This window comes from Oryctolagus cuniculus, chromosome 10, assembly GCF_964237555.1.
Source record: "Oryctolagus cuniculus chromosome 10, mOryCun1.1, whole genome shotgun sequence".
NCBI classification, from domain to species: Eukaryota; Metazoa; Chordata; class Mammalia; order Lagomorpha; family Leporidae; genus Oryctolagus; species Oryctolagus cuniculus.
This window is the reverse complement of record NC_091441.1, coordinates 98,371,289-98,393,832: the sequence shown is the minus strand read 5'-3', so window position 1 is coordinate 98,393,832 and position 22,544 is coordinate 98,371,289. Positions and strand designations below refer to the sequence as shown.

Here is a 22,544-nt window from a genome sequence, read left to right as displayed (position 1 = left end):
ACACTATATAGTAGGTGTGAGATATACAGATTAATGATACCAGACTCACCCCTTCTTTCAATAATCTCACAATCCAGGTATCCATGATATTTCCTTCCATACAGTACAAGTATAATTTGCTTACAGAATGTTATAGTCAGTTTTAGGGAATTGATGGATAGTCCTCCCATGCTTGCTCCTGAAGCCCATAGATGAGTTTCATGTTAGAAACTCTCATAGGCCGGCGCCGCGGCTCACTAGGCTAATCCTCCGCCTAGCGGCGCCGGCACACCGGGTTCTAGTCCCGGTCGGGGCGCCGGATTCTGTCCCGGTTGCCCCTCTTCCAGGCCAGCCCTCTGCTGTGGCCAGGGAGTGCAGTGGAGGATGGCCCAGGTGCTTGGGCCCTGCACCCCATGGGAGACCAGGAAAAGCACCTGGCTCCTGGCTCCTGCCATCGGATCAGCGCGGTGCGCCGGCCGCAGCGCGCCGGCCGCGGCGGCCATTGGAGGGTGAACCAACGGTAAAGGAAGACCTTTCTCTCTGTCTCTCTCTCTCACTGTCCACTCTGCCTGTCAAAAAAATAAAAAAATAAAAAAATAAAAAAAAAAATAGAAAAAAAAAAAAAAAGAAACTCTCATAGAATCGAAAGACCACAAATAAACAGTTGTCATATGTGCATGTCATAGTGTAGTTAAGGTGTGCACTGATGCTGTTGGAGGTATTGACTGATTTCTTGGGGGTGGGAAAATAGAAGTTAAAGACATTCTAAAATTAGGCATATCAGGGAATTTGCAGTTCCAGGAAACTATAAGACATTTGATAACTTTGATATGTAGGTATATGTTAGTGAGTAGGAGATAAGGCCAAGAAGGAGGCAAGAGCAAAATCATGAGAAGCTTTGTATGCCCCAAATTGGACTATACAGTAGTGGGATAGAACCACGAGAAGGACACTATCAGATATGGGTTTCAAATGTTAATTCTATGCAGAGTAAACTGTAGAAGACTGGAATCAGAAAGGAGGAATACCACAGTAGTGATTCAGGCAGTAAACAATGGGTAGGCAACACTAGAAAATGCAGAAAAATGCAATAAAAATGAGAATGTTTAGAAGTAGAATTAATGAATTTTGACCATCAATCAGATGTGGAAAATGAAGGGAGAATGAATTTGAAGCCATGTACTCCACTTGGAATGGTAGCTTGGAAGATGTTGAAGCTGGTTTTTATTTATTTTTTTTTTTTAAGATTTATTTGAAAGGCAGAGTCACAGAGAAGCAGAGGCAGAGATAAGAGAAGTCTTCCATCCATGAGTTCACTCCCCCAAAAGGCTGCAACGGCCAGAGTTGGGCCAATCCGAAGCCAGGAGCCAGCAGCTTCTTCTGGGTCTCCCAGGCTGGTGCAGGGCCCAAGGACTTGAGGCATCCTCTGCTGCTTTCCCAGGCTGCAGCAGAGAGCTGGATAGGAAGTGGAGCAGCCAGGACTTGAACCAGTGCCCATATGAGATGCCAGCACTGCAGGCAGCGGCTTTACCTGCTACACCGTAGTGCCAGCCCCCAAAGATGTTGTTTTTGTAAGGCCAGCACTGTGGCTTAGATGGCTAAGCTTCCACCTGTGGCACTGGCCAATGTGCCTGGAAAGCAGTGGGGGATGGCCCAAGTAATTGGGCCCCTGCACCCATGTAGGAGACCCAGATGAAGCCCCTGGCTTTGCCCTGTGTGGGGAGCAACTCGGACTAGACTAAGTTACTGGAATTAAGACTTATTCTATGCATCTGCTCTCCCACAATATGGCGCTGAGAAGGGAGTAACAACTTCTACGCAGCTGCCTCTCGCCAACTTGAGTGATGACCTGCAGGAGCTGATCCTGCTCCTGATTAGAGGAGAGCAGCGTACTCAGCGTGTGGGTAGCAGAGTTGGGATTGGTGGAAGAGGACTATAAAGGAGGAGAGAGACAACATGCACCAGGAACATCTATCTGAAGGAACACCTGTGCAGCCCCCGAGAGAGCTGGCCGGCGGTGTGCCGCTCCCCCACGGAAGTGGGGAAAGTGGCAGGGGGAACCGCCCTTCCACGGAGGTGGAAGGGACGGTAGCCAACCCGGGAAGAACCAGCAGCAAACCCGGGAAGGGCCGAGCAGACAAAGGAACAGCGCAGGGTCCTGTGTCGTTCCTCCACGAAGAGGGGGAGCGACAGCCCTGGCCCAGCCCCAGCTGTTGTGGCCATTTGGGCAGTGAACCAGTGAATGGAAGATCGATCTCTGGTGCTGGGCCAAGCTAAAGCCAGGATCCTAGAACTCCATCCAGGTCTCCTATATGGGTGTCAGGTGCCCAAGTACCTAGGATGTCTTCCACTGCTTTCCCAGATGCATTAGCAGAGAGCTGGATTAGAAGTAGAGCAGCTGGAATTCAAACCAGCACCCATAAGGAATGTTGATGTCGCAGGGACGGTTTACTCCTCTGTGCCACAATGCAAACTCCAGAGCATTTGTTTTAAGAATAGTATTTGGCTAGGCCGGCGCCGCAGCTCAATAGGCTAATCTTCTGCCTGCGGCACCGGCACCCCAGGTTCTAGTCCCAGTCGGGGTGCTGGATTCTGTCCCAGTCCCTCCTCTTCCTGTCCAGCTGTCTGCTGTGAGCCGGGAGTGCAGTGGAGGATGGTCCAAGTGCTTGGGCCCTGCACCGGCATGGGAGACCAGGAGAAGCACCTAGCTCCTGGCTTCGGATCAGCGTGGTGTGCCGGCCGCAGCGGCCATTGGGGGATGAACCAACAGAAAAGGAAGACCTTTCTGTCTCTCTCTCTCTCTCACTGTTCACTCTGCCTGCCAAAAAAAAAAAAAAAAAAAAAAAAAAAAAGAATAATATTTGGCTTTGTAATAGAATCACTAAAAAACAGAAGATATGAGAGTATTGCTTTAAAATTCTGATAGAAAATAAAATTCAGCCTAGAATTCTATATTTACTCAGCAGCACTATGAGTTAAGTTGTAAGTAGCATAAAGAGAGGTTTGATCATTCAAAGTCTAAAACTACAAAAATTCTCTTTTCTTTATTAAATTTTTGAAATTTTAATTAGTTTTTAACAGATTCAATGTGTTATGTAGATAAAATTCTAGGAACATAATAACACTCCCTTCCTCCCTCCTTTCCTGCCTCCCCCCTCTTTTTCCCATCTTCCTTCCTTCTCTGATTTTTTTTTGAGATAACATATTTTAAATTTATATTGCAGTTAAAGGCCTTAATACTTTACTGAATAAGTTTACAAATAAAATGCAAAAACATCCTAGTTTAGTGGGAATATAGACAATGGCTATAAACAGTAATTGAGTGGAAGAATGACCATTTCACCCATATACAATAAATTTTAAAGTAATCACAGATCATTAAAGCTATAGGAGGATGACTTTTTAAAATTTAGTTTTATTTAAGTTATACAGGTTTCATATATCTCATATATACAGATTTAGTAACATAGTGAGCTTTCCCCCCTTATTCTTCTAATTTTGGAGGATTGTTGTGTTCTTTTGGAGGCGTTGTGCTACCTTGCTTCTTCAAATCTCCTGTGTCCCTATGTAGGACACTTTGGCCCTTCTTCCTTATAAAGTAGGTTTTATTGGGAAAAAAATAGTTTATGGTTTAGCTGGAATGCAGGGTATCACTTGGCTTCTTGCTTTGGCTTTGGTTCTAATGATCCCAGGAGTGTAGTCTCTTTGTAGTCTCTGAGTGATTTCTTTTGTCTTAATCAGTGTCAGCTGTGTCTGTAAGTGACCCAGTAGTCTAGTTTGCTGCAGTTCATAGGGACAGAAATGTAGCTTTGAGATGAGTAAGAGTTTCCTTGAATGTGCATCTTTGGTCCACAGAGAGCATAGTTTCAGTTTCTCTGGCAAATGTGATAACCAGGGCCTCTTTCTTGGTGCTGAGAGAGACAAGAGTAGCTGCCCCCTTGTCCTACCGGCAAGCCTGAGTGATGCTGGGGCTTGTGGCACCAATTGCTGAGGACCTAGGACTATGTAATACAGATGAACACTTCTTCATGTCCTGCTAAGAGAGTCCAAGTGGTTCTGTGACTTCTAATATAACAGCCATAATCCTAGGACTGGGGAATGTCAGTTGAACCTGTTCAAATCCTACTTGGTGACTACAGGGTATATAGGAGGGTATGAGCCCAGAGAGGTGGAATAAAGATATTTTTATCTTATGTCCACCAAGTAGATTCCAGTGGCACCAAGAAATTTAGAACAAGTTGCTATATCCCTAATGTTGTGGGATATGGTAGAGTTATTACCAAGATCTCCAAGGGTGGTAGTTGCTTACAGGTTGTTTCTGGTGTTAGCTCCCAGAAGCTAAGGTGAATTCCCCCAGCTCATGTAGAGTGCCTGAGCATGGTTCTGGGGCTAAAGTCCAAAAACTCCCATAGTTGCAGGATGGAAGGGATCTGTCCTTTGTCCCACACATTACCTTGCCTCTGACTGTGATGCTGGTAGGAGCAAAACGGGTGAGCTACATGGGTGTTCACTGTGCTCTGCATGGGTCAGGGAGGGGGATGAAGCAAGGTGGCTTCCCTGCTCCAAGCCTAGCAGTCATTCAGACCCCTGTCAACTCTCTAGGCTGCAGTAAAAGTCAGTGAGTAACTGTGGAATTCCCTGTCCACTAAAACCGCAAGTGGTGAGGCATGCAGCAATGTCTTCCTACCTTGGTGTGGTAAGATGGTGGCCCACAGCTGGCTGCAGCGTGTCTCTGACTTCTCTTATCCCATGGAGTCTTCACTGGTTTTTTTTTTTTTTTTTTTTTTTTGGACAGGCAGAGTGGACAGTGAGAGAGAGAGAGACAGAGAGAAAGGTCTTCCTTTACCGTTGGTTCACCCTCCAATGGCCGCTTTGCCCGGTGCACAGTGCTGATCCGAAGCCAGGAGCCAGGTGCTTCTCCTGGTCTCCCATGTGGGTGCAGGGCCCAAGGACTTGGGCCATCCTCCACTGCACTCCCGGGCCACAGCAGAGAGCTGGCCTGGAAGAGGGGCAACTGGGTGGTTTTGTTTTTTCACTTCTTCCCAAGATTTTCCATCATTCAGTCCCCTGGAAATACAGTCCTTATTCTTTTCATATTTCAGAACAATTTAAGTTAATGTAGACATACCCTGCTCAGCCATCTTGGATACCCCTTCTTAGTGCTTTTTTCACAATGTTGTGAACTAGGTTGGACCTAACTTTCTATTCTATGTTCCTGCCTCGTACTTAGAGAAGCATTCTAAGTACAGTCACAGACACAACATGCAAAGTGATAAAGTTTATTTACAAGGTGAGGAAAACACACACTTACATGGCCATTGTTCAGGCAGAGTGGGCCAGGAATGGAAAAGAAAGATTTCCATACCCTGCTCGCTCTGGATCCATGAGGAGAGAGAGAGCACATTTCCCTTTACCAGGCTTCTGATGAGCATAGAAAGGGAAGTGATTACATGGTACTGCCCCCAGGGGAAGTACATCCTGTGGAAGGGGTCATGTTTTTAACAGGAGGGTAGATAAGATTACATTAGGCCAAGGAGGTGTGGCTTTCAGCTCATGACCCTCATCCAGCCACCTGCCTTATCTCATATCAAAGATACTACTGATAAATAAGTTATTCCTTAAGATGAAGGAGTATACTAAAAGGTGTTACTGTGTACAGTCAAGGAAACAGATTGACACAAATGAGTGGTACAAAGAGTACTCAGGTTAACAGCAGAGTAGTCCTAGGCTGACAGTGATTCAGTTTGTCTACAGAGTAACTGTTGAGAACTGTCCAGATTAAATGAAAAAGGAAGAAAGAGGGTAGCCAGAAAGAGTATCTATAGGAGAAAATGTCTTCATGAAATATCTGACAGTTTTCACCATTTGGAAAATGCTGTTGAAAGGTACTCTATAGAGTTCCTGGAGGGCATAGGGGAAAAAGCCTATTTAGTCAGCCCTATATATTCAGATTCCATATTTGCTGATTGAACCAACCACAGATCAAAAATGTTTTGAAAAAATTCTTGTCATTATTGCCTAAACAATACAGTGTTACACCTATTTACATAGCATTTACATTGTATTAGGTATTATAAATGATCTAAAGAGGATTTAAAGAATGTGTGTAGGTAATATGCAAATACTGTTTTATATAAGGTATTTGAGCATCCATGGAATTGGTGTCTGTGGTTGGTCCCTGGAACCAATCCTCAGCAAATGCCAAGGGATCACTGTATTACAAAGTATTTCAAAGACAAAAGTAGGAGAAGAAATGTAATTGAAGTATATGATTTGACTCAACTGTGAGCAATATTTGAAAGTTGCAGTTCAATAAACAATAGTTTTTAAACAAGTCTTGAGATACTAGGAAGATGGGTGAAGGGAAGAAGATGTAAACAAAAATTAAAATCCTGAGCTGTGGCTGGCACCGCGGCTCACTTGGCTAATCCTCTGCCTGTGGCGCCAGCACCCCGGGTTTTAGTCCCACTCGGGGTGCTGGTTCTGTTTCGGTTGCTCCTCTTCCAGTCCAGCTCTCTACTGTAGCCCGGGAGTGCAGTGGAGGATGGCCCAAGTGCTTGGGCCCTGCACCCGCATGGGAGACCAGGAGGAAGCACCTGGCTCCTGGCTTCAGATCGGCACACTGCGCCGGCCGCAGCGCACCGGCTGTGGTGGCCATTTCGGGGGTGAACCAACAGAAAAAGGAAGACCTTTCTGTCTGTCTCACTTCTAACTCTGCATGTCAAAAAAAAAAAAAAAAAAAAAAAAATCCTGAGCTGTAATAATAAAAAAAACCAGAGGCTGATGTTATGACATAGCCTATAAAACCAGGGCCTGCACCACCAGCACCCAATCTGGGCACGAGTTTGAGTCCTGGCTCTCCACTTCCAGTCTAGCTCCTTGTTAATGTGCCTGGGAAAGCAGTGGAAGATGGCCCAAGTGCTTGGGCCCCTGCACCCAATGGAAGACCAGGAAGAAACTCCTGGCATCAGCTTGACCCTGTTCCAGCTGTAGCAGCCATTTGGGGAGTGAACCAGCCAATGGAAAGATCTCTGCCTCTCCCTCTTTTCTCTGTAACTGTGCCAATTGATAATTATAAAATTAGAGCAGTATAAATATGACACTTAGAAATGTTTGATAAATTCTAGGGGAAAAAACAGTAGAGTTGAAAGTACTTTTCTCTGGGGAACAGAAGAGGGTGGGCAAAGGACTAATACTTATTGCAAGATTTTTAGGGCTATTTAACTTTTTCAACTGGGTGCTTAAATTGCTTTTATTTGTTTTTACTAAGATTATTGATTTAACAAAAAGCTTAAATTTCAAACCTTTTTATTTTGCTGTAATTTTTTTAGCCAATGTGTTTCCTTATTAGAAAGAATTATATATGATGAAGGAAAACTGATTATGAGAGTCTGCAGTTTATTAAAAACCATTTAAAATGTTTGTGTTAAATTACATTAAGAAATGTACAATAAGGACAGGCATTTGGTGTAGCACTTAAAAAGTTGTTTGGGATACCAGCAGCCCGTATCAAAGGACCTGGGTTTGATCTGAGGCTCAACATCCAATTCCAGGTTCTGCTAATGTGCACCCTGGGAAGCAGTAGTAATGGCTCAAGATGGGTCCTGGCCATCTTCCTGGGAGACCTGCATGGAGTGTCAGGCTTCTGGCCTCTGCCTAGCTTAGTCCCAGCTATTGTCTGGCATTTGGGGAGTGAACCAGTAGTGGACTATCTCTGTCTGCTATCTTTCTCTGTCTCCCTGCCTTTCAGATAAATAAAAATAAATGGAAATTTTTTAAATAGAAACATACATGAAATATTTGGATTAAATCTTAGTTATCATCAGTCCAAAAGAATATCCTTTTAGAACCTTTTGCATTAATATTTAAATGTTACTTGAGATTGCAAAGACTAAATGTTAAACTTTCTGATTATAATAATACTCCTTGTTGTATGTTTTTAAAAAAAAATTTATAGGCCGGCGCCGCGGCTCACTAGGCTAATCCTCCGCCTGCGGTGCCGGCACTCCGGGTTCTAGTCCCGGTCGGGGCGCCGGATTCTGTCCCGGTTGCCCCTCTTCCAGGCCAGCTCTCTGCTGTGGCCAGCGAGTGCAGTGGAGGATGGCCCTGCACCCCATGGGAGACCAGGATAAATAGCTGGCTCCTGCCATCGGATCAGCGCGGTGCGCCGGCTGCAGCGCGCCGGCCATGGCGGCCATTGGAGGGTGAACCAACGGCAAAAGGAAGACCTTTCTCTCTGTCTCTCTCTCTCACTGTCCACTCTGCCTGTCAAAAAAAAAAAAAAAAAAAAAAAAGAAAAAGAAAAAAAGAAAAGAAAAAAAGAAAAAAAATTATGAATAGGCTCATATTTTAACTTTGATTTAGAGCATTTTCTTTTTCATTAAAAAAAAAGTCAAGCCCAAGTGCAAGTGTTGAGTGATAATGATTAATAAAAATCTCTTTAAATACACAGTAGTATTTTAAAAATTCTTTATGATGACAATAAAATGGAACTTTTAGTGCTTCTTAATTCTTGCCTCTGCATAATAACCAATCAAAACCCACTTTCAGCAATACAGAATTGGTACTGCCCAAAATATAAGGCATACGAATGAACAGTAGCAAAGTATTTGTGCTGATATTTTTTCAAGATTTGTATTTATTTGAAATGGAGAGAGAGAGTGAGCAAGAGAGCGAGCGACCTTCTCTCTGCTGGTTTATTCCCCAAAAGACAAAATAGCCAAGGATAGCCTAAGCTGAATCCAGCAGCCAATATTCCATCTATCTCCCATGTGTGGCAAAGACTTAAGTTCTTGAGCCATCATCTGCTGCCTCCCTGGCACATTAGCAGGGAGCTGGGTTGGAAGATTAACAGAGACTGTAGCCAGCACTCCAATGTGGGATACAAGCATCCCAAGTGCAGCTTAAACCACTGTGCCACAACACTGGTAGTGTTGATTTTAATTTCCTCCTTTCATAATATGAGCTTCCACATTGTGACTAGAATACTCATATTATAATGACCTACTTCACTGTTATCTTTCTCCATTAGCATGTATCGGGAACTTTGTAGGTCAGTTGTCTTCTGTTGCTAATTAACCTTTTGAATAGTACAGTGTTGGTACTTAACACATTAGGAATAAATCAACTGATTAGATTATTTGCTAATAATCCGACATTAATCTGTTGATGATCCTGACTAAAGATGCTTTATATTTCCTTATAAGTCTCACAATACTTAACACAATTCCAAACATATATAGCATAAAATTAATTTTTAAAAGATTTATGTATTTGAAAGGCAGAGTTACAAAGAGAAGGAGAGACAGAAAGAGAAGAGAGGTATTTTACTGCCAGTTCACTCCCCAAATGGTTGCAGTGGCTGGGCCAGGCCAAAGCCAGGAACTTGGAACTCCATCCAAGTCTCCTATGTGGATACAAGGATCTAAGAAGTGGATACAAGGACCTAAGAAGTTAGGCCATCTTCTGCTGCTTTCCCAAGTGCATTAGCAGGGAGATGGATCAGAAGTGAAACAGCCAAGACTTGAACCAGCACCCTATGGGATAGCAGCATAGTGGGCAGTAGCAAAACCTGTTGTGCCACAACACTGGTCCCAGAAAATTAATTTTATTATTTAGTTGAATACTATGCCCAAAGATGCATAGTTTTCCTATATTGACCTTCTTCTGTAAACCAAATGGACTAGAGCCTTAAAAGGGCTGAAACTAGCTCTCTATTGAGAAAAAAAAATGGCAGATGCAATAATGTAGTGTATGCATTTCTTAATTTATGTATTTTTAATTTTGTGAACAATAACTATACATATTTGTGGGCTGCAGTATGACATTTCATATATGTATATAATGTGCTCTGTTCAGAAGGGGTAATTGGCCGGCACCGCGGCTCAATAGGCTAATCCTCCACCTAGCGGCGCTGGCACCCAGGGTTCTAGTCCCAGTCGGGGCGCCGGATTCTGTCCCGGTTGCCCCTCTTCCAGGCCAGCTCTCTGCTATGGCCTGGGAGTGCAGTGGAGGATGGCCCAAGTACTTGGGCCCTGCACCCCATGGGAGACCAGGAGAGCACCTGGCTCCTGCCTTTGGATCAGCGCGGTGCGCCGGCCACAGCACGCGCCCCATGGCGGCTATTGGAGGGTGAATCAACGGCAAATGCAGACCTTTCTCTCTGTCTCTCTCTCACTATCCACTCTGTCTGTCAAAAAAAAAAAAAAAAGGGGGGGGGGGTAATTAACATTTCCTCTTCGATATTACCTAATGGTTGGAAGCATAGAGCTGCTTCTATTTGTTCGTGGAATATAGTGTGTGTATATATGTGTGTATGTGTGTATATATGTGTGTGTGTGTATATATATGTGTATATATATGTAATGGTTCTTCCTCATAGTGCCATGAAAAAGTTTCCAAAATGCTAATAGTCTTGCTCGCCTCTGTCAACATGGTGTGCTTTCAGACTAAACCAGAAACTTTCCCCCAAATTTGATGCCTCTAAAGATGTTTATGACTTTACCATTCTCTCTCCCAGGCTTTACTGCTAAATATGAATTATTTTTGTATGAAAACTAATTTTAAAGAAGTACACTGAAGAGGAGGTGGAGGAGGAGGCGCTTCCAGGAGAGTGAGCAGCAAGCTGGAGAGCGAGTGAGGGAGCCTAGCTGCCTGCCCACCCGCCCGCCTGCCCTTCCCTCTCCTCCCCTCCGCAAGCAGGAGCCCCAGTTGGGCCCTGCGTGCAGCCCCCAGCCCTGCCCTCGTCCTCGTAGTCAGGCCACGAGGGCAGTGCAAGCCAGCAGCGCCTGGAAGAGGCGGCCAGACTGAGCGCTTGTGGCTTAAGAGGAAGCCACCTGCTCACCCCCCTGCCTTCCCTTCTCTCCCTGTGCCAGTGGCCAAAGTCAGTGAAAAGCAGCTCAACTCCAACCACAACGGGGCTGTCGAGACCTTACAAAAAGAACAGGAAGAAACAATTGAACATATTGATGAAATACAAAATGAAATGGACTTAATGAACAAGCCAATAAGGAGGTTTTGAAAGTAAAATAGAAATATAACAAACTCCGCCAACCATTTTTTCACGAGAGGTCAGAACTGATCGCCAGAATCGCAGATTTTTGGGTAACAATGTTTGTCAGCCATCTCAAGTATCTGTGCTGCTTGGGGATGAGGATGAAGAGGCGCTGCATTATCTGACCAGCGCTGAAGTGACAGAATTTGAAGATACTAGATCAGGTTACAGAATAGATGAAAATCCTTATTTCAGAAATAAAATTCTCTCCAAAGAATTTGATCTGAATGAGAGTAGCGATCCATCTTCAAAATCCACTGAAATGGAAATTTGGAAAGGATTTGAGGAAACATTGGCATCAAATGGAGAACAAAGCCAGCAGAAAGAGGCAGCGTGAGGAACCAGAGCTTCTTCACCTTGTTTACTGACCATTCTGATCCAGGTGCGGAGGAGTTAGGCGAGGTCTTCAAAGATGATATTTGGCCGAATTCATTGCAATACTACTTGATTCCTGCTATGGATGATGAAGGGGAAGGAGAAGAGCATGATAATGAGGAAGGATTGGAAGACATTGATGAAAGGGCTGAAGATGAGGGGGAAGAAGATGAAGATGATGATGGAGGAGAAGGAGATGTGGATGAAGGAGAAGATAACTAATAGAAAACATTGATGCATTCCAACTTTTTTTTTTTTATTTTCTCCAGTCCCTGGGAGCAATTGCTGTTTTCTTATTTTTATGTTTTTTTTTTTCTCTTGTGCTCATTCTCCCTGTTTTTAAGTTCTCTTTTCTCCAGCCCATGATTTTTATCTTATTGTGGGGAAAATATCTAAAGCAGAATAGAATGGGAAAAGAATCTCTACCCCTTTCTGTTCCAAATTCATTTTTGTCCCTTCTTGTCTCAACAAAAACTGTATGGAATCAACACCACCGTGTTCTGTGGGAAAAAGAAAACCTTCCACTCCCTTCACTGTGCTGGAAGCTGAAGGGTGCTAGGCCTATGTGTAGTAGTGCGCAGAATTCTGGCTTTTGTCCTTTCTCTATATATTGGGCTCAGAGATTACACTGTGTCTCTATGTGAATACAGTTAGTTAGCATTTACCAACACGTATCTGTCTACTTTTTCTTGTTCAAAAAAAGGGGGAAAAATCTTTAAAAAATAGGGTTATTGAAGGTCAGCAAGGGGAGGGTTTGAAATATTTGCTTGGGTTAAGTGGACATTTTGACAGCATGGCTTCTCCTTTGCCATGTTTAATTGTGATGTTCAGTGGACATCCTTGCAGTTTAAGATGACACTTTTAAAAATAAAATTCTATCCTAATGATGACTTGAGTCCTGGTACTCAATGGGAGAATCAGCAGAACCTGTAGGATCTTATTTGGAACTGACATTCTCTATTGTAATTTTATTCCTGTTTATTTTAAAAATTCTTTTCGTTTCACTGGAAAAGAAAGATGATGCTCAGTTTTAAAGTTAAAAGTGGGGCTGGCGCTGTGGTGTAATGGGTAATGCCTCTGCTCTGGCTGTTGTTGCCAACTGGGGAGTGAACCAGCAGATGGAAGACCTTCCCCTCTCCCTCTCCCTCCCTCCCTCCCTCCCTCTCTCTCTCTCTCTCTGCCTCACCTTCTCTCTCTGTGTAACTCTGACTTTCAAATAAATAAGTAAATTTTTTTAAAAAAAGTTAAAAGTGTATAAGTTACTTTGTTACAATAAAACTAAATGTGTACAAAAATATACCAATTATAGTAACAAAATAACAATTATAGATAACAAGTATCAGCTACTTATAGGTATTATTTGGTTAATTTGCAAAAAATCCTATTAGATTGAGTTAGGTATAAATTTTTTCCTCACTTTACAGATGAGGAAATACATAGTTAGTAACTATGAGTCAAGATCTGAAACCTGATATCCTCACTTCTTCTGTTTTGTTTTCGATGTTTTTGTTTATGGTAAACAGATTTCATGTATTTCATATACATAGACTTAGGAGCATAGTGATACTTTTCACCCTACCCTCCCTTCCATCCACGCTTCCACCTTCCCTAGTCTTTCTTTTCATATTGTTTCTTTTTAAGTTTTACGTTACTGTGCTTCTACACATAGGTTCCTAATTGCTAAATCATACTAATTCTAATGTTGTAATTTGAGCCTCACAGCAACCTCGTTAAGGAATTCAGGTTACTATCTCAATTTTACAGTTGAGAAAAATGTTTCTTGGATGTATTAAGTGATTTTTTTTTTTTTTTTTTTTTTTGGACAGGCAAAGTTAGACAGTGAGAGAGAGAGAGAGACAGAGAAAGGTCTTCCTTTTCCGTTGGTTCACCCCCCAAGTAGCTGCTACAGCCGGTGCATTGTGGCCGTTGCACTGCGCGGATCCCAAGCCAGGAGCCAGGTGCTTCCTCCTGGTCTCCCACGCAGGTGCAGGCCCAAAGACCTGGGCCATCCTCCACTGCTTTCCCGGGCCACAGCAGAGAGCTGGACTGGAAAAGGAGCAACCAGTACAGAATCCAGCACCCCACCGGGACTAGAACCTGGGGTGCTGGTGCCACAAGCGGAGGATTAGCCAAGTGAGCCACAGTGCCAGCCGGTATTAAGTGATTTGTCTGAAGTTTCATAGCCTATGAGTGGCATAGCTGGAATTGGAATCTTTTTTCTACTAGTGGTGAATGAACAGCCTCTTGGAGAAATGTTTGGAAGGGAGCTCTTTTTGTTAAAGAGCCTCTAGTATGGAAAGCCTGAAGAAATTGGATCAGGCAGCTTAGAAAGAATAATGTGTGGAAAGGGCAGTCCCAAAGCAAAAAATCCAATGCTAGTTACCCATATGTGACTTGGTATTTAAAGCTAGAGAGACCAGTACTTGAATTCATGCTTTGCCACCTTCCTGCTATGTGTCCTTCAGCAAATCACTTCCTTATTTGCCTCCCTCTAATATAACACTTGTCAAACATAATTATCAGAACTAAATGAGATCATGAATATAAAATATATAGCAGACTGCCTAACCTGTAGAAGGTGCTTAATAAAATCAATTCCTTCCCATAGAGTGAAGTTTTCTTCCTTTCTTTCCATAGCATTTGTCTAGCCGGCAGAGTGTACAGCAGAGTACATCTCAGGTAAGCAGCTTACTCATGCCTCATAGTTTTTCTGTCAACTGTTCTTTGAAGAGATCACCACTAGGATACAGTAGGTGACTCTTGATTATATGATACCTTTCCTTTAAGGAGCCTCAATTTCAAAGCAGATGAAGCCAATCTCTACTCCTCTGTGCACTTACATAGTCCAGTTAAAAGAACTGAAACTAAAATGAAAATATTATTTAGAATAATATTACCCTCTAGCAGTGTAATTCAGGTGCATCAGGGTCATAACAACATCTCTAAGAAATGGCTTTGAAAATGGTTCCCATTATGTTGTATATATTTGTGACCTGATGGGGCTTTTGCATTCATGTCTAAGTTGGAATTACTCCCCCATATCTCCTTCACTGTTTCCTTCTCTCAGCTAGTTAATTGTCTACCTTGGCCCAAGTCTTCTATCAATGACGAGAAAACATCCTCAACCTCCCTCTTAAATATCCCCTTAGCAATGTGAACAGTTAGTAATTTAGTTTCAATTTTTAGTGATTAGCATAAGGAATAAAATAGAAATCACTTTTTTTTGCCTTCTCATTAGGTAGATACAATGCGCCCACGTCATGGAGAGACCTGTCGGATGCCAGTGCCACATCACTTCTTCTTTAGCCTGAAGAGTTTTACCTACAATACCATTGGGGAAGATACTGATGTCTTCTTTTCCTTATATGATATGAGAGAAGGCAAGCAGATCAGGTAAGAGTTAGTTGAGGTGAGGTTGAGATATATTAGGATGGTAAGAGGAGAAGCAAGATAAGGTAACTTGGTCTTATTATCAGGGAGTTTGGTCCCTGTGTACTCTGAAGTCATCTTAACCATGTGTAGCCTCTTTTTCCCCACTGTGCTTATTCCATGTGGAAGCTCAAAATCAAATCTTGGCTGTCACCACTCAGGGAAAGAAAAGGATGCATGTATTCAATGCCAGAGTAAAGACATATGCAAAATACAGAACAGAACAAATGCAGCAGAGACGCCCAGCCTAGGAGTGCAGGAAGCCCTGGCTTGTTGCATGTGAGAAACAGCATCCACAGAGAAAAAGACTGATGATATACTGTCTGAGGGCAGCCCCACCAATATTAAACGCATGACCATAATAAATATGTAGTTTAAAAATTGTGGTAAGTATTGTTAAGGAAAATATATATGGTGCTTTGAAGTTCTTATTTTAATTGGAGTGAAGGAAAGGTCTTCTGGCATTCAAGCTAAGGCTTAAAGTAAGGGTAAGAAAAAAAATGGGATAAGTTGGTTGAGAAAAAGTCTATAGGCAAACAAAACTTGGTACATTTAAAGAAATGAGAGATCAGTGTAGCTGGAATGTAGTGATCTACAGGAGAGGGTATAACAAGGTAATCGAAGAAATGAGCAAGAGCCAGAATATATAGGACCTTATAGCCATTGAAGAATTTTGGATTTTATTAAAAGTTCAAGAAGAAAAGAGTCAAATATGAAAAAAATTTCAAAAAGCAAAGGCTTGAGTCAGAAACAATAAGAACAATGATGCATGTATAAAGGAAAAAAAAGAGAGGCTATTAGCAGTAAGAAAGTATGTTGACAATAAACTCCAGGGCCTGAGATTGTTTCTTAGCAGTAAGAAAGTATGTTGACAATAAACTCCAGGGCCTGAGTTTGTTTCTTATCCGTATTTAACTATTCAAAGCTTCTTGAACAGGAAGAACTCAGTAAGTGTTTAATCTGAAAACAGAAGCTAGAGAACAACTCATAGGCCTAGGAGGACAAATCTAGAAATCCACAGCCAGAAAAAGAAGGAAAAGAGAAAGGATAGAAGAAAATATTTTTAGAAGTAATGACTAAAAACTTTCAAAATTTGTTGAAAAGCATATATCCAAGAAAGTCAATGAACCTTAAGTGGGATAAATACAAAAATAGTCAGTCTTTAACCTGTCATAGTCAAAGGCAAGGTCTTGAAAACAGTAAGAGAAAATGGCCTGTCATGTAGGAGAAAAATACAATTAATGGCTGACTTACCAGAAGTGATGGAAGACATAGCAAATGTAATGATATACTCAATGATTAAAAAGAAAAATGTCAACTATTAGTTCTATATACAGTAAAACTACCTTCATCAATGCAAATGACAACACCAAATGCAAAAATTAATTAAAAATATATCAAATATCTGAATGTAAGAACTAAAACCAAAACTCTTTTTTTAAAACAGCATTTCTTTTTTTTATGATTTTTTTAATATCTTTAAAAGGCAGAGTTACAGAGAGAGGAAGAGAGACAGAACAAGAGAAATCTCATCCACTGGTTAACTTCCCAAATGGCCACAATGGCAAGGGCTGGGCTGGGCCAAAGCCAGGAGCCCAGAGCTTCTTGCAGGTCGCCTCTGTGGGTACAGGAAGTCCAAGCACTTGGACCATCTTCCACTGCTTTCCCAGGTGCATTAACAAGGAGATGGATTGGAAGTTGAGCAGCTGGGTCTCAAACTGGTGCCCATATGGGATGCCAGCATCACAGGTGGAGGGTTAACCTGCTAAACCACAATGCCAGGCGCAAACTAAACTCTTAAAACATAAGAATAAATATTCACAGACTTTAACTTGGTGATAGATTTTTAGATATGATACCAAAAACATGAGTAACAAAAGAAAAAATAGAGCCGGCGCCGTGGCTCAATAGGCTAATCCTCTGCCTTGCAGCGCCGGCACACCAGGTTCTAGTCCCAGTCAGGGCAACGGATTCTGTCCCGGTTGCCCCTCTTCCAGGCCAGCTCTCTGCTGTGGCCCGGGAGTGCAGAGGAGGATGGCCCAAGTCCTTGGACCCTGCACCCCATGGGAGACCAGGAGAAGCACCTGGCTCCTGCCGGATCAGCATGGTGCGCCGGCTGCAGCGCGCCAGCTGCGGCAGCCATTGGAGGGTGAACCAACGGCAAAAGGAAGACCTTTTTCTTTGTCTCTCTCTCACTGTCCACTCTGCCTGTAAAACATTGTGATGTGACCTGCTATGTACCACAGGAAAAATAGATTACAGATTAATAAGTCTATCCAAGTTAATGCCCTGTTTAAAAAAAAAATCCTTCTCCAGAACATAACAGAACCCAAAGTCTCCAGTATAACCATTACCGAGTCCACCATAATCCAAAAGTTATGGAAATGAAGTTAACTCAACAACAGAAAATGAATTAGCTCAACAAAGCAATGGCTAACTTAATCTTTCTTAGGAAATTGCTAAAGTGTAGAAGACATTGGAAAAGAAAACAGTTGTTACCTTGTAGTAGAATGAAAATCCTTTGCAAATAAAGCAGTGGCTAACCTTTGAACAAGGTTTTCCAACTTTAACTGAAAACTAAAAAATTGACACAATATGTACACAGTTATTCCTCCCTCAGTTTTTTCTCCCTAGAATATTATTTGTGCATGCAAAAAATGTTACAGAGCTTGTAGTGAACTGGTAACATTTATCAAGTGAGTGAATGGCTTTTTAAAAACTCTAAAAATGCAATTCCAGTGTGATGTCTGTAGTTATGAAAATAACTTTGAATCTGTCTGAATTCAATTTAGGCATTCTGTCCTTTCCCCCTTTTGTACTTCTACCTCAAGACTAAAGCCACAGGCAGAGTAATCCAAGCAGGCACACACACATGTTCCTATTCCCAGCATCAACTTCTCTAAATCTCAGATTTGCATAGTATGCTTTAAGCTATTCCAGAGTAGTGGATGAAGATAAATATGAAGACATCAAACAAAATACAGAATAGAAGTTTGCTGTATTGCTTGTGTTTCTTTCCAAAAAGTCTTTTTGTTGTTAGAATATTTTTAGCTGGGGGAGATTTCAGCTGATTTGATTTCTCTGGAAATCTGGTACTTGGAGGAAGAGCTTAACAGTAAGGCCTGTTTCTGATGCCTCTGGAGTCGAACTCTTAGAAGGTCTCTGGGACTGAGTTCTCTAGTGATTGGAGGTGTTTCTGTCAGAACCAGAGACATTTCTTCCCAGAGCAGGGATTATCTTCTCTGCCTTCACAAATCTACACTTGTGGTTCATCTCAACATTAAAGATCATCTCAAGACACAGTAAATTTTTAAAACTGGATGCTTGAATCTTCACATAGAAGTTAAAGAATGTGAAAGAAGTGAAGGAATTCTTGTCAACAGATTAATCAGTGCATCAGGATTTGTATTTTCAAAGATGTTCTGTTAGACTGGAGACTTGGAGAGATTGGAAATCTGGTTCCAGGGAGCAAGCTATATGGCTGTTTTTGGGAATACCAAAAATCAAAAGATACTGTGGAAAAATAGCACAAGTGAGAGGTAGTGTTGAGATTAGGTAGGTAGATCCTTTATAGTGTGTGGGAACCAGGAGTTCACAATTATGATTTGTTAGGTGAAGTTAAATGATGAGAGAAAAAGGGAAATTTTGAATTTCAAATACAAAGTATATGCACTGACAAATTTAAAAAGAAAGTTCTTGGGTAGAAAAAGGGAGAGCATTTTTTACAGGTTTTTAATTTTATAATTTTTTAAAATTTTATTTAAGGTATATAAATTTCATGTATTTCATATACATAGATTTAGGAATACAGTGATACTTCCCACCATTTTCTCCCTCCTGCCCCCATTCCCACCCTTTCTTCTCCTTTCCCTCCTATTCTCTTTATTAATTTCTGCAGTGTTCTACCTTCAGTTTATTCATATAATTAACCATACACTATGTAATGAATCCAACAAATAATGTGAAGAAAAAAACACTGTTCCTCAATAGTAGAGACAAAGGATGTAAGCAATCATTGAAGCTCAGACTGTCAATTTCACTTCTTTACATTGCATTTTTGGTACTTTTACTAACCACAAATCAGGGAAAACATGGATTTTGTCTTTTGGGGACTGGCTTATTTCACTGAGTATAATGGTTTCTGGTTACATGCATTTTGTTGAGAAAGACAGGATTTCATTCTTTTTTATGACTGAATAGTATTCCATGGTGTGTATATATACCAAAACTTTTTTTTTAGGATTTATTTATTTATTTGGAAGAGTTACAGATAGACAGAGAGAGAGGTCTTCCATCTGCTGGTTCACTCCCCAACTGGCTGCAATGGCCAAAGCTGGGCCAATCGGAAGCCAGGAGCCAGGAGCTTCTTTCAGGTCTCCCATGCAGGTGCAGGGGCCCAAGGACTTGGGCCATCTTCTACTGCTTTCCTAGGCCGTACCAGAGAGCTGATCAGAAGTGGAATAGCTGGGACTCGAACTGGCACCCATATGCGATGCCAGCACTACAGGCAGTGGCTTTATCCTCTATGCCACAGTGCTGGCCCCCTGCCTGGGGTTTTAATCACATTTGTATTGCAATTCTGACATCACCCCTTAATAGGTCATCTTGGGTACAGCCTGTCAGTGGTTGAGTGGGTGCAAAAGATTAATCTCATAATGGGTTGGGATGCAGAGAAGGTAGGGTAAACTTAGCTTGAATAATCAACCCTCTTGTTAGTGCAGTTGGCTTGAATAATCAACCTTCACTTGAGAACTAACTTTTGAGAGCACGCCTTCAATGACCTAGACATCCCAGGAGGCCCACTTCCTAGCTGCTATAATTAGATCAAGTCTCCACTCTAATCCATCAGCCATTAGCATTCAGCCACTGTTAATTTAAGACTGGAGTTTATTTTTTTAAGATTTATTTATTTATTTGAAAGAGTTACACACAGAGAGGAGAGGCAGAATGAGGTCTTCGATCCGCTGTTTCACTCCCCAACTGGCCACAGCGGCTAAAATTGTGCCAATCCAAAGCAGGAGCCCAAGGACTTGGGCCATCTTCCACTGCTTTCCCAGGCCACAGCAGAGAGCTGGATCAGAAGTGGAGCCACTGGGACCTCAACTAGCGCCCATATGGGATGCCGGCACTGCTGCGTGGTAGCTTTACCTGTTACGCCACAGTACTGGCCCCAAGACAGGAGTTTAAACATCTGTATGAGTTTGGGGACCCAAGTCCTGTTCAGTCCACAACAGTGTTTTAATTATGTTGTCTTTGAAAGTCATTTTAGAATTCAAGGAGATTTTATTAGGTGAGTTTGATTTTTATTTACTAAGGCCCTATAAACTATATGGCTCTGTACTTGATTCTTTGAGGGTTGCAATAATGTGGAAGATACAGTCCCTGCTGCTTTACAGATAAAGACACTAGGCTTAAAGGATGTATGGAGTTCCCCAAGACCACCCTTAATGATCATTCATTAGACTCATTTAGTTGTCTAACTATGTCTAGTCATGGCTAAGATTTATTACAGTGACATCGAATGGGATGCACAATACTTAGCATGGCATACTAAGGGAGAAAGACAGGAACTCTGGAGGAATCCATGCACAGGCTTCCTTGTGCTCTCTCCCTCATATGTAGAATCACACAGAGCATACTCTTCCAGTAAGGAAAATGTAGCAACATGTATATGATATTTCTGGCCTGGGAAGCCTGTTAGATACTCAGTGCCCAAGATTTATTGGGAGCTATTGTATAGGCACCCTCTTTTTAGCATGAACCATATTTCAAGCTCAGTATGAAAGAAGGTGTTCAACATAAACAGTGTTGTTCACACAACTCTCTTGGAAATACCCCCAAGAGCCAAATTCCCAGATGACAGCCAACAACCAACCTTGCAAGCAGACCTTTCCAATCAGTATTTACAGACCAGCCATGTTAACTCTTTTCTGCACAGAGAAGATACTGCACATATACCTGTCAGTATAGATAAGGAGGGAGGAATGAAACAATATCAGGAAGACTTTTTTCTGTGCAAAACATGGAGTATTTCTGTGAGGTTCCCTTTTATCATATGAGGTACTTTATGGAAAAATGTTGATAAACTGTAAATTAGTATAGTATACATGTTGGTAACTGCTATTGTCCTGATCAAAACCCTGGCTTCTTGTGTGGCTTTGTATTTGTTACCTTATATGGAAGTACTGTTCATTGATGCCTGTAAGGAGAAATGTTCACTCCTTCAAAGTTTCGTTTATTTTCAATTAAATTCTGATAAAAAAAAATAGATTTGGGGGTGGGGTTATCTTTTTCTGATTAGTAGAGTACCTACTAGGAAGACCTATGATTGCATTATGTTTGCTATGCCCTTTTATAAAACATGGTACTTTCTCATAAGACAGTATTTTCTTAACTTTTATTTAATAAATATAAATTTTGAAAGTACAATTTTTGCATTACAGTGGCTTTTTCCCTCCCATAACTTCCCTCCCACCCTCAACCCTCCCATCTCCCGCTCCCTCTCCCATTTCATTCACATCAAGATTCATTTTCAATTCTTTTTATATACAGAAGATCAATTTAGTATATATTAAGTAATGATTTCAGCAGTTTGCACCCACACAGAAACACAAAGTATAAAGTTCTGTTTGAGCATTAATTCATATAGTACAACACATTAAGGACAGAGATCCACATGGGGAGTAAGTGCACAGTGACTCCTGTTGTTGATTTAACAATTGACACTCTTGTTTATGCTGTCATTAATCACCCGAGGCACTTGCCATGAGTTGCCAAGGCTATGGAAGCCTTTTGAGTTCGCTGACTCTGATATTATTTACACAAGGTCTTATTCAAAGTGGAAGTTCACTCCTCCCTTCAGAGAAAGGTACCTCTTTCTTTGATGGCCCGTTCTTTCCACTGGGATCTCACTCACAGAGATCTTTCATTTAGGGTTGTTGGTTGGTTGTTTTTTTTGTTGTTGTTGTTGTTTTGTTTTGTTTTGTTTGTTTTTTACCAGAGTCTCTTGGCTTTCCAATCCCAAATTACTCTCATGGGCTTTTTAGCCAGATCCGAATGCCTTAAGGGCTGATTCTGAGGCCAGAGTGCTGTTTAGGACATCTGCCATTCTATGAGTCTGCTGTGTATCCCTCTTCCCATGTTGGATCGTTCTCTCCTTTTTAATTCTATCAGTTAGCATTAGCAGACACTAGTCTTGTTTATGTGATCCCTTTGACTCTTAGTCCTATCATTATGATCAATTGTGAACTAAACTGATCACTTGGACTAGTGAGATGGCATTGGTACATGCCACCTTGATGGGATTGAATTGGAATCCCCTGGCATGTTTCTAACTCTACCATTTAGGGCAAGTCCGATTGAGCATGTCCCAAACTGTACATCTCCTCTTTCTCTATCCCCACACTTATATTGAACAGGGATCACTTTTCAGTTAAATTTAAACACCTAAGAATAATTGTGTGTTAATTAAAGAGTTCAACCAATAGTATTAAGTGGAACAAAAAAAATACTAAAAGGGATAAAGTATTAAGTTATACATCAACAAAGACCATATGATTATCTCAATAGATGCAGAGAAAGCATTTGATAAAATACAACACCCTTTCATGATGAAAACTCTAAGCAAACTGGGTATAGAAGGAACATTCCTCAATACAATCAAAGCAACTTATGAAAAAACCCACGGCCAGCATCCTATTGTTTGGGG

At 41.7% G+C, this 22,544-nt stretch overlaps 1 protein-coding gene and 1 pseudogene across 15 annotated transcripts in view; both read left to right on the top strand.

Moving 5' to 3' along the window:
• Window positions 1–22,544, top strand: part of DOCK3 (dedicator of cytokinesis 3) — a 506,159-nt gene that overhangs the window by 280,084 nt on the left and 203,531 nt on the right. For all 15 annotated transcript variants that reach the window (XM_051852375.2, XM_051852373.2, XM_051852369.2 and 12 more), the window contains 2 exons: window positions 14,045–14,086; window positions 14,646–14,800. In XM_051852375.2, the coding sequence (XP_051708335.1) occupies window positions 14,045–14,086; window positions 14,646–14,800 (197 nt within the window). The remainder of the gene's footprint in view (window positions 1–14,044; window positions 14,087–14,645; window positions 14,801–22,544) is intronic.
• Window positions 5,603–12,565, top strand: LOC127492370 (protein SET-like; annotated as a pseudogene).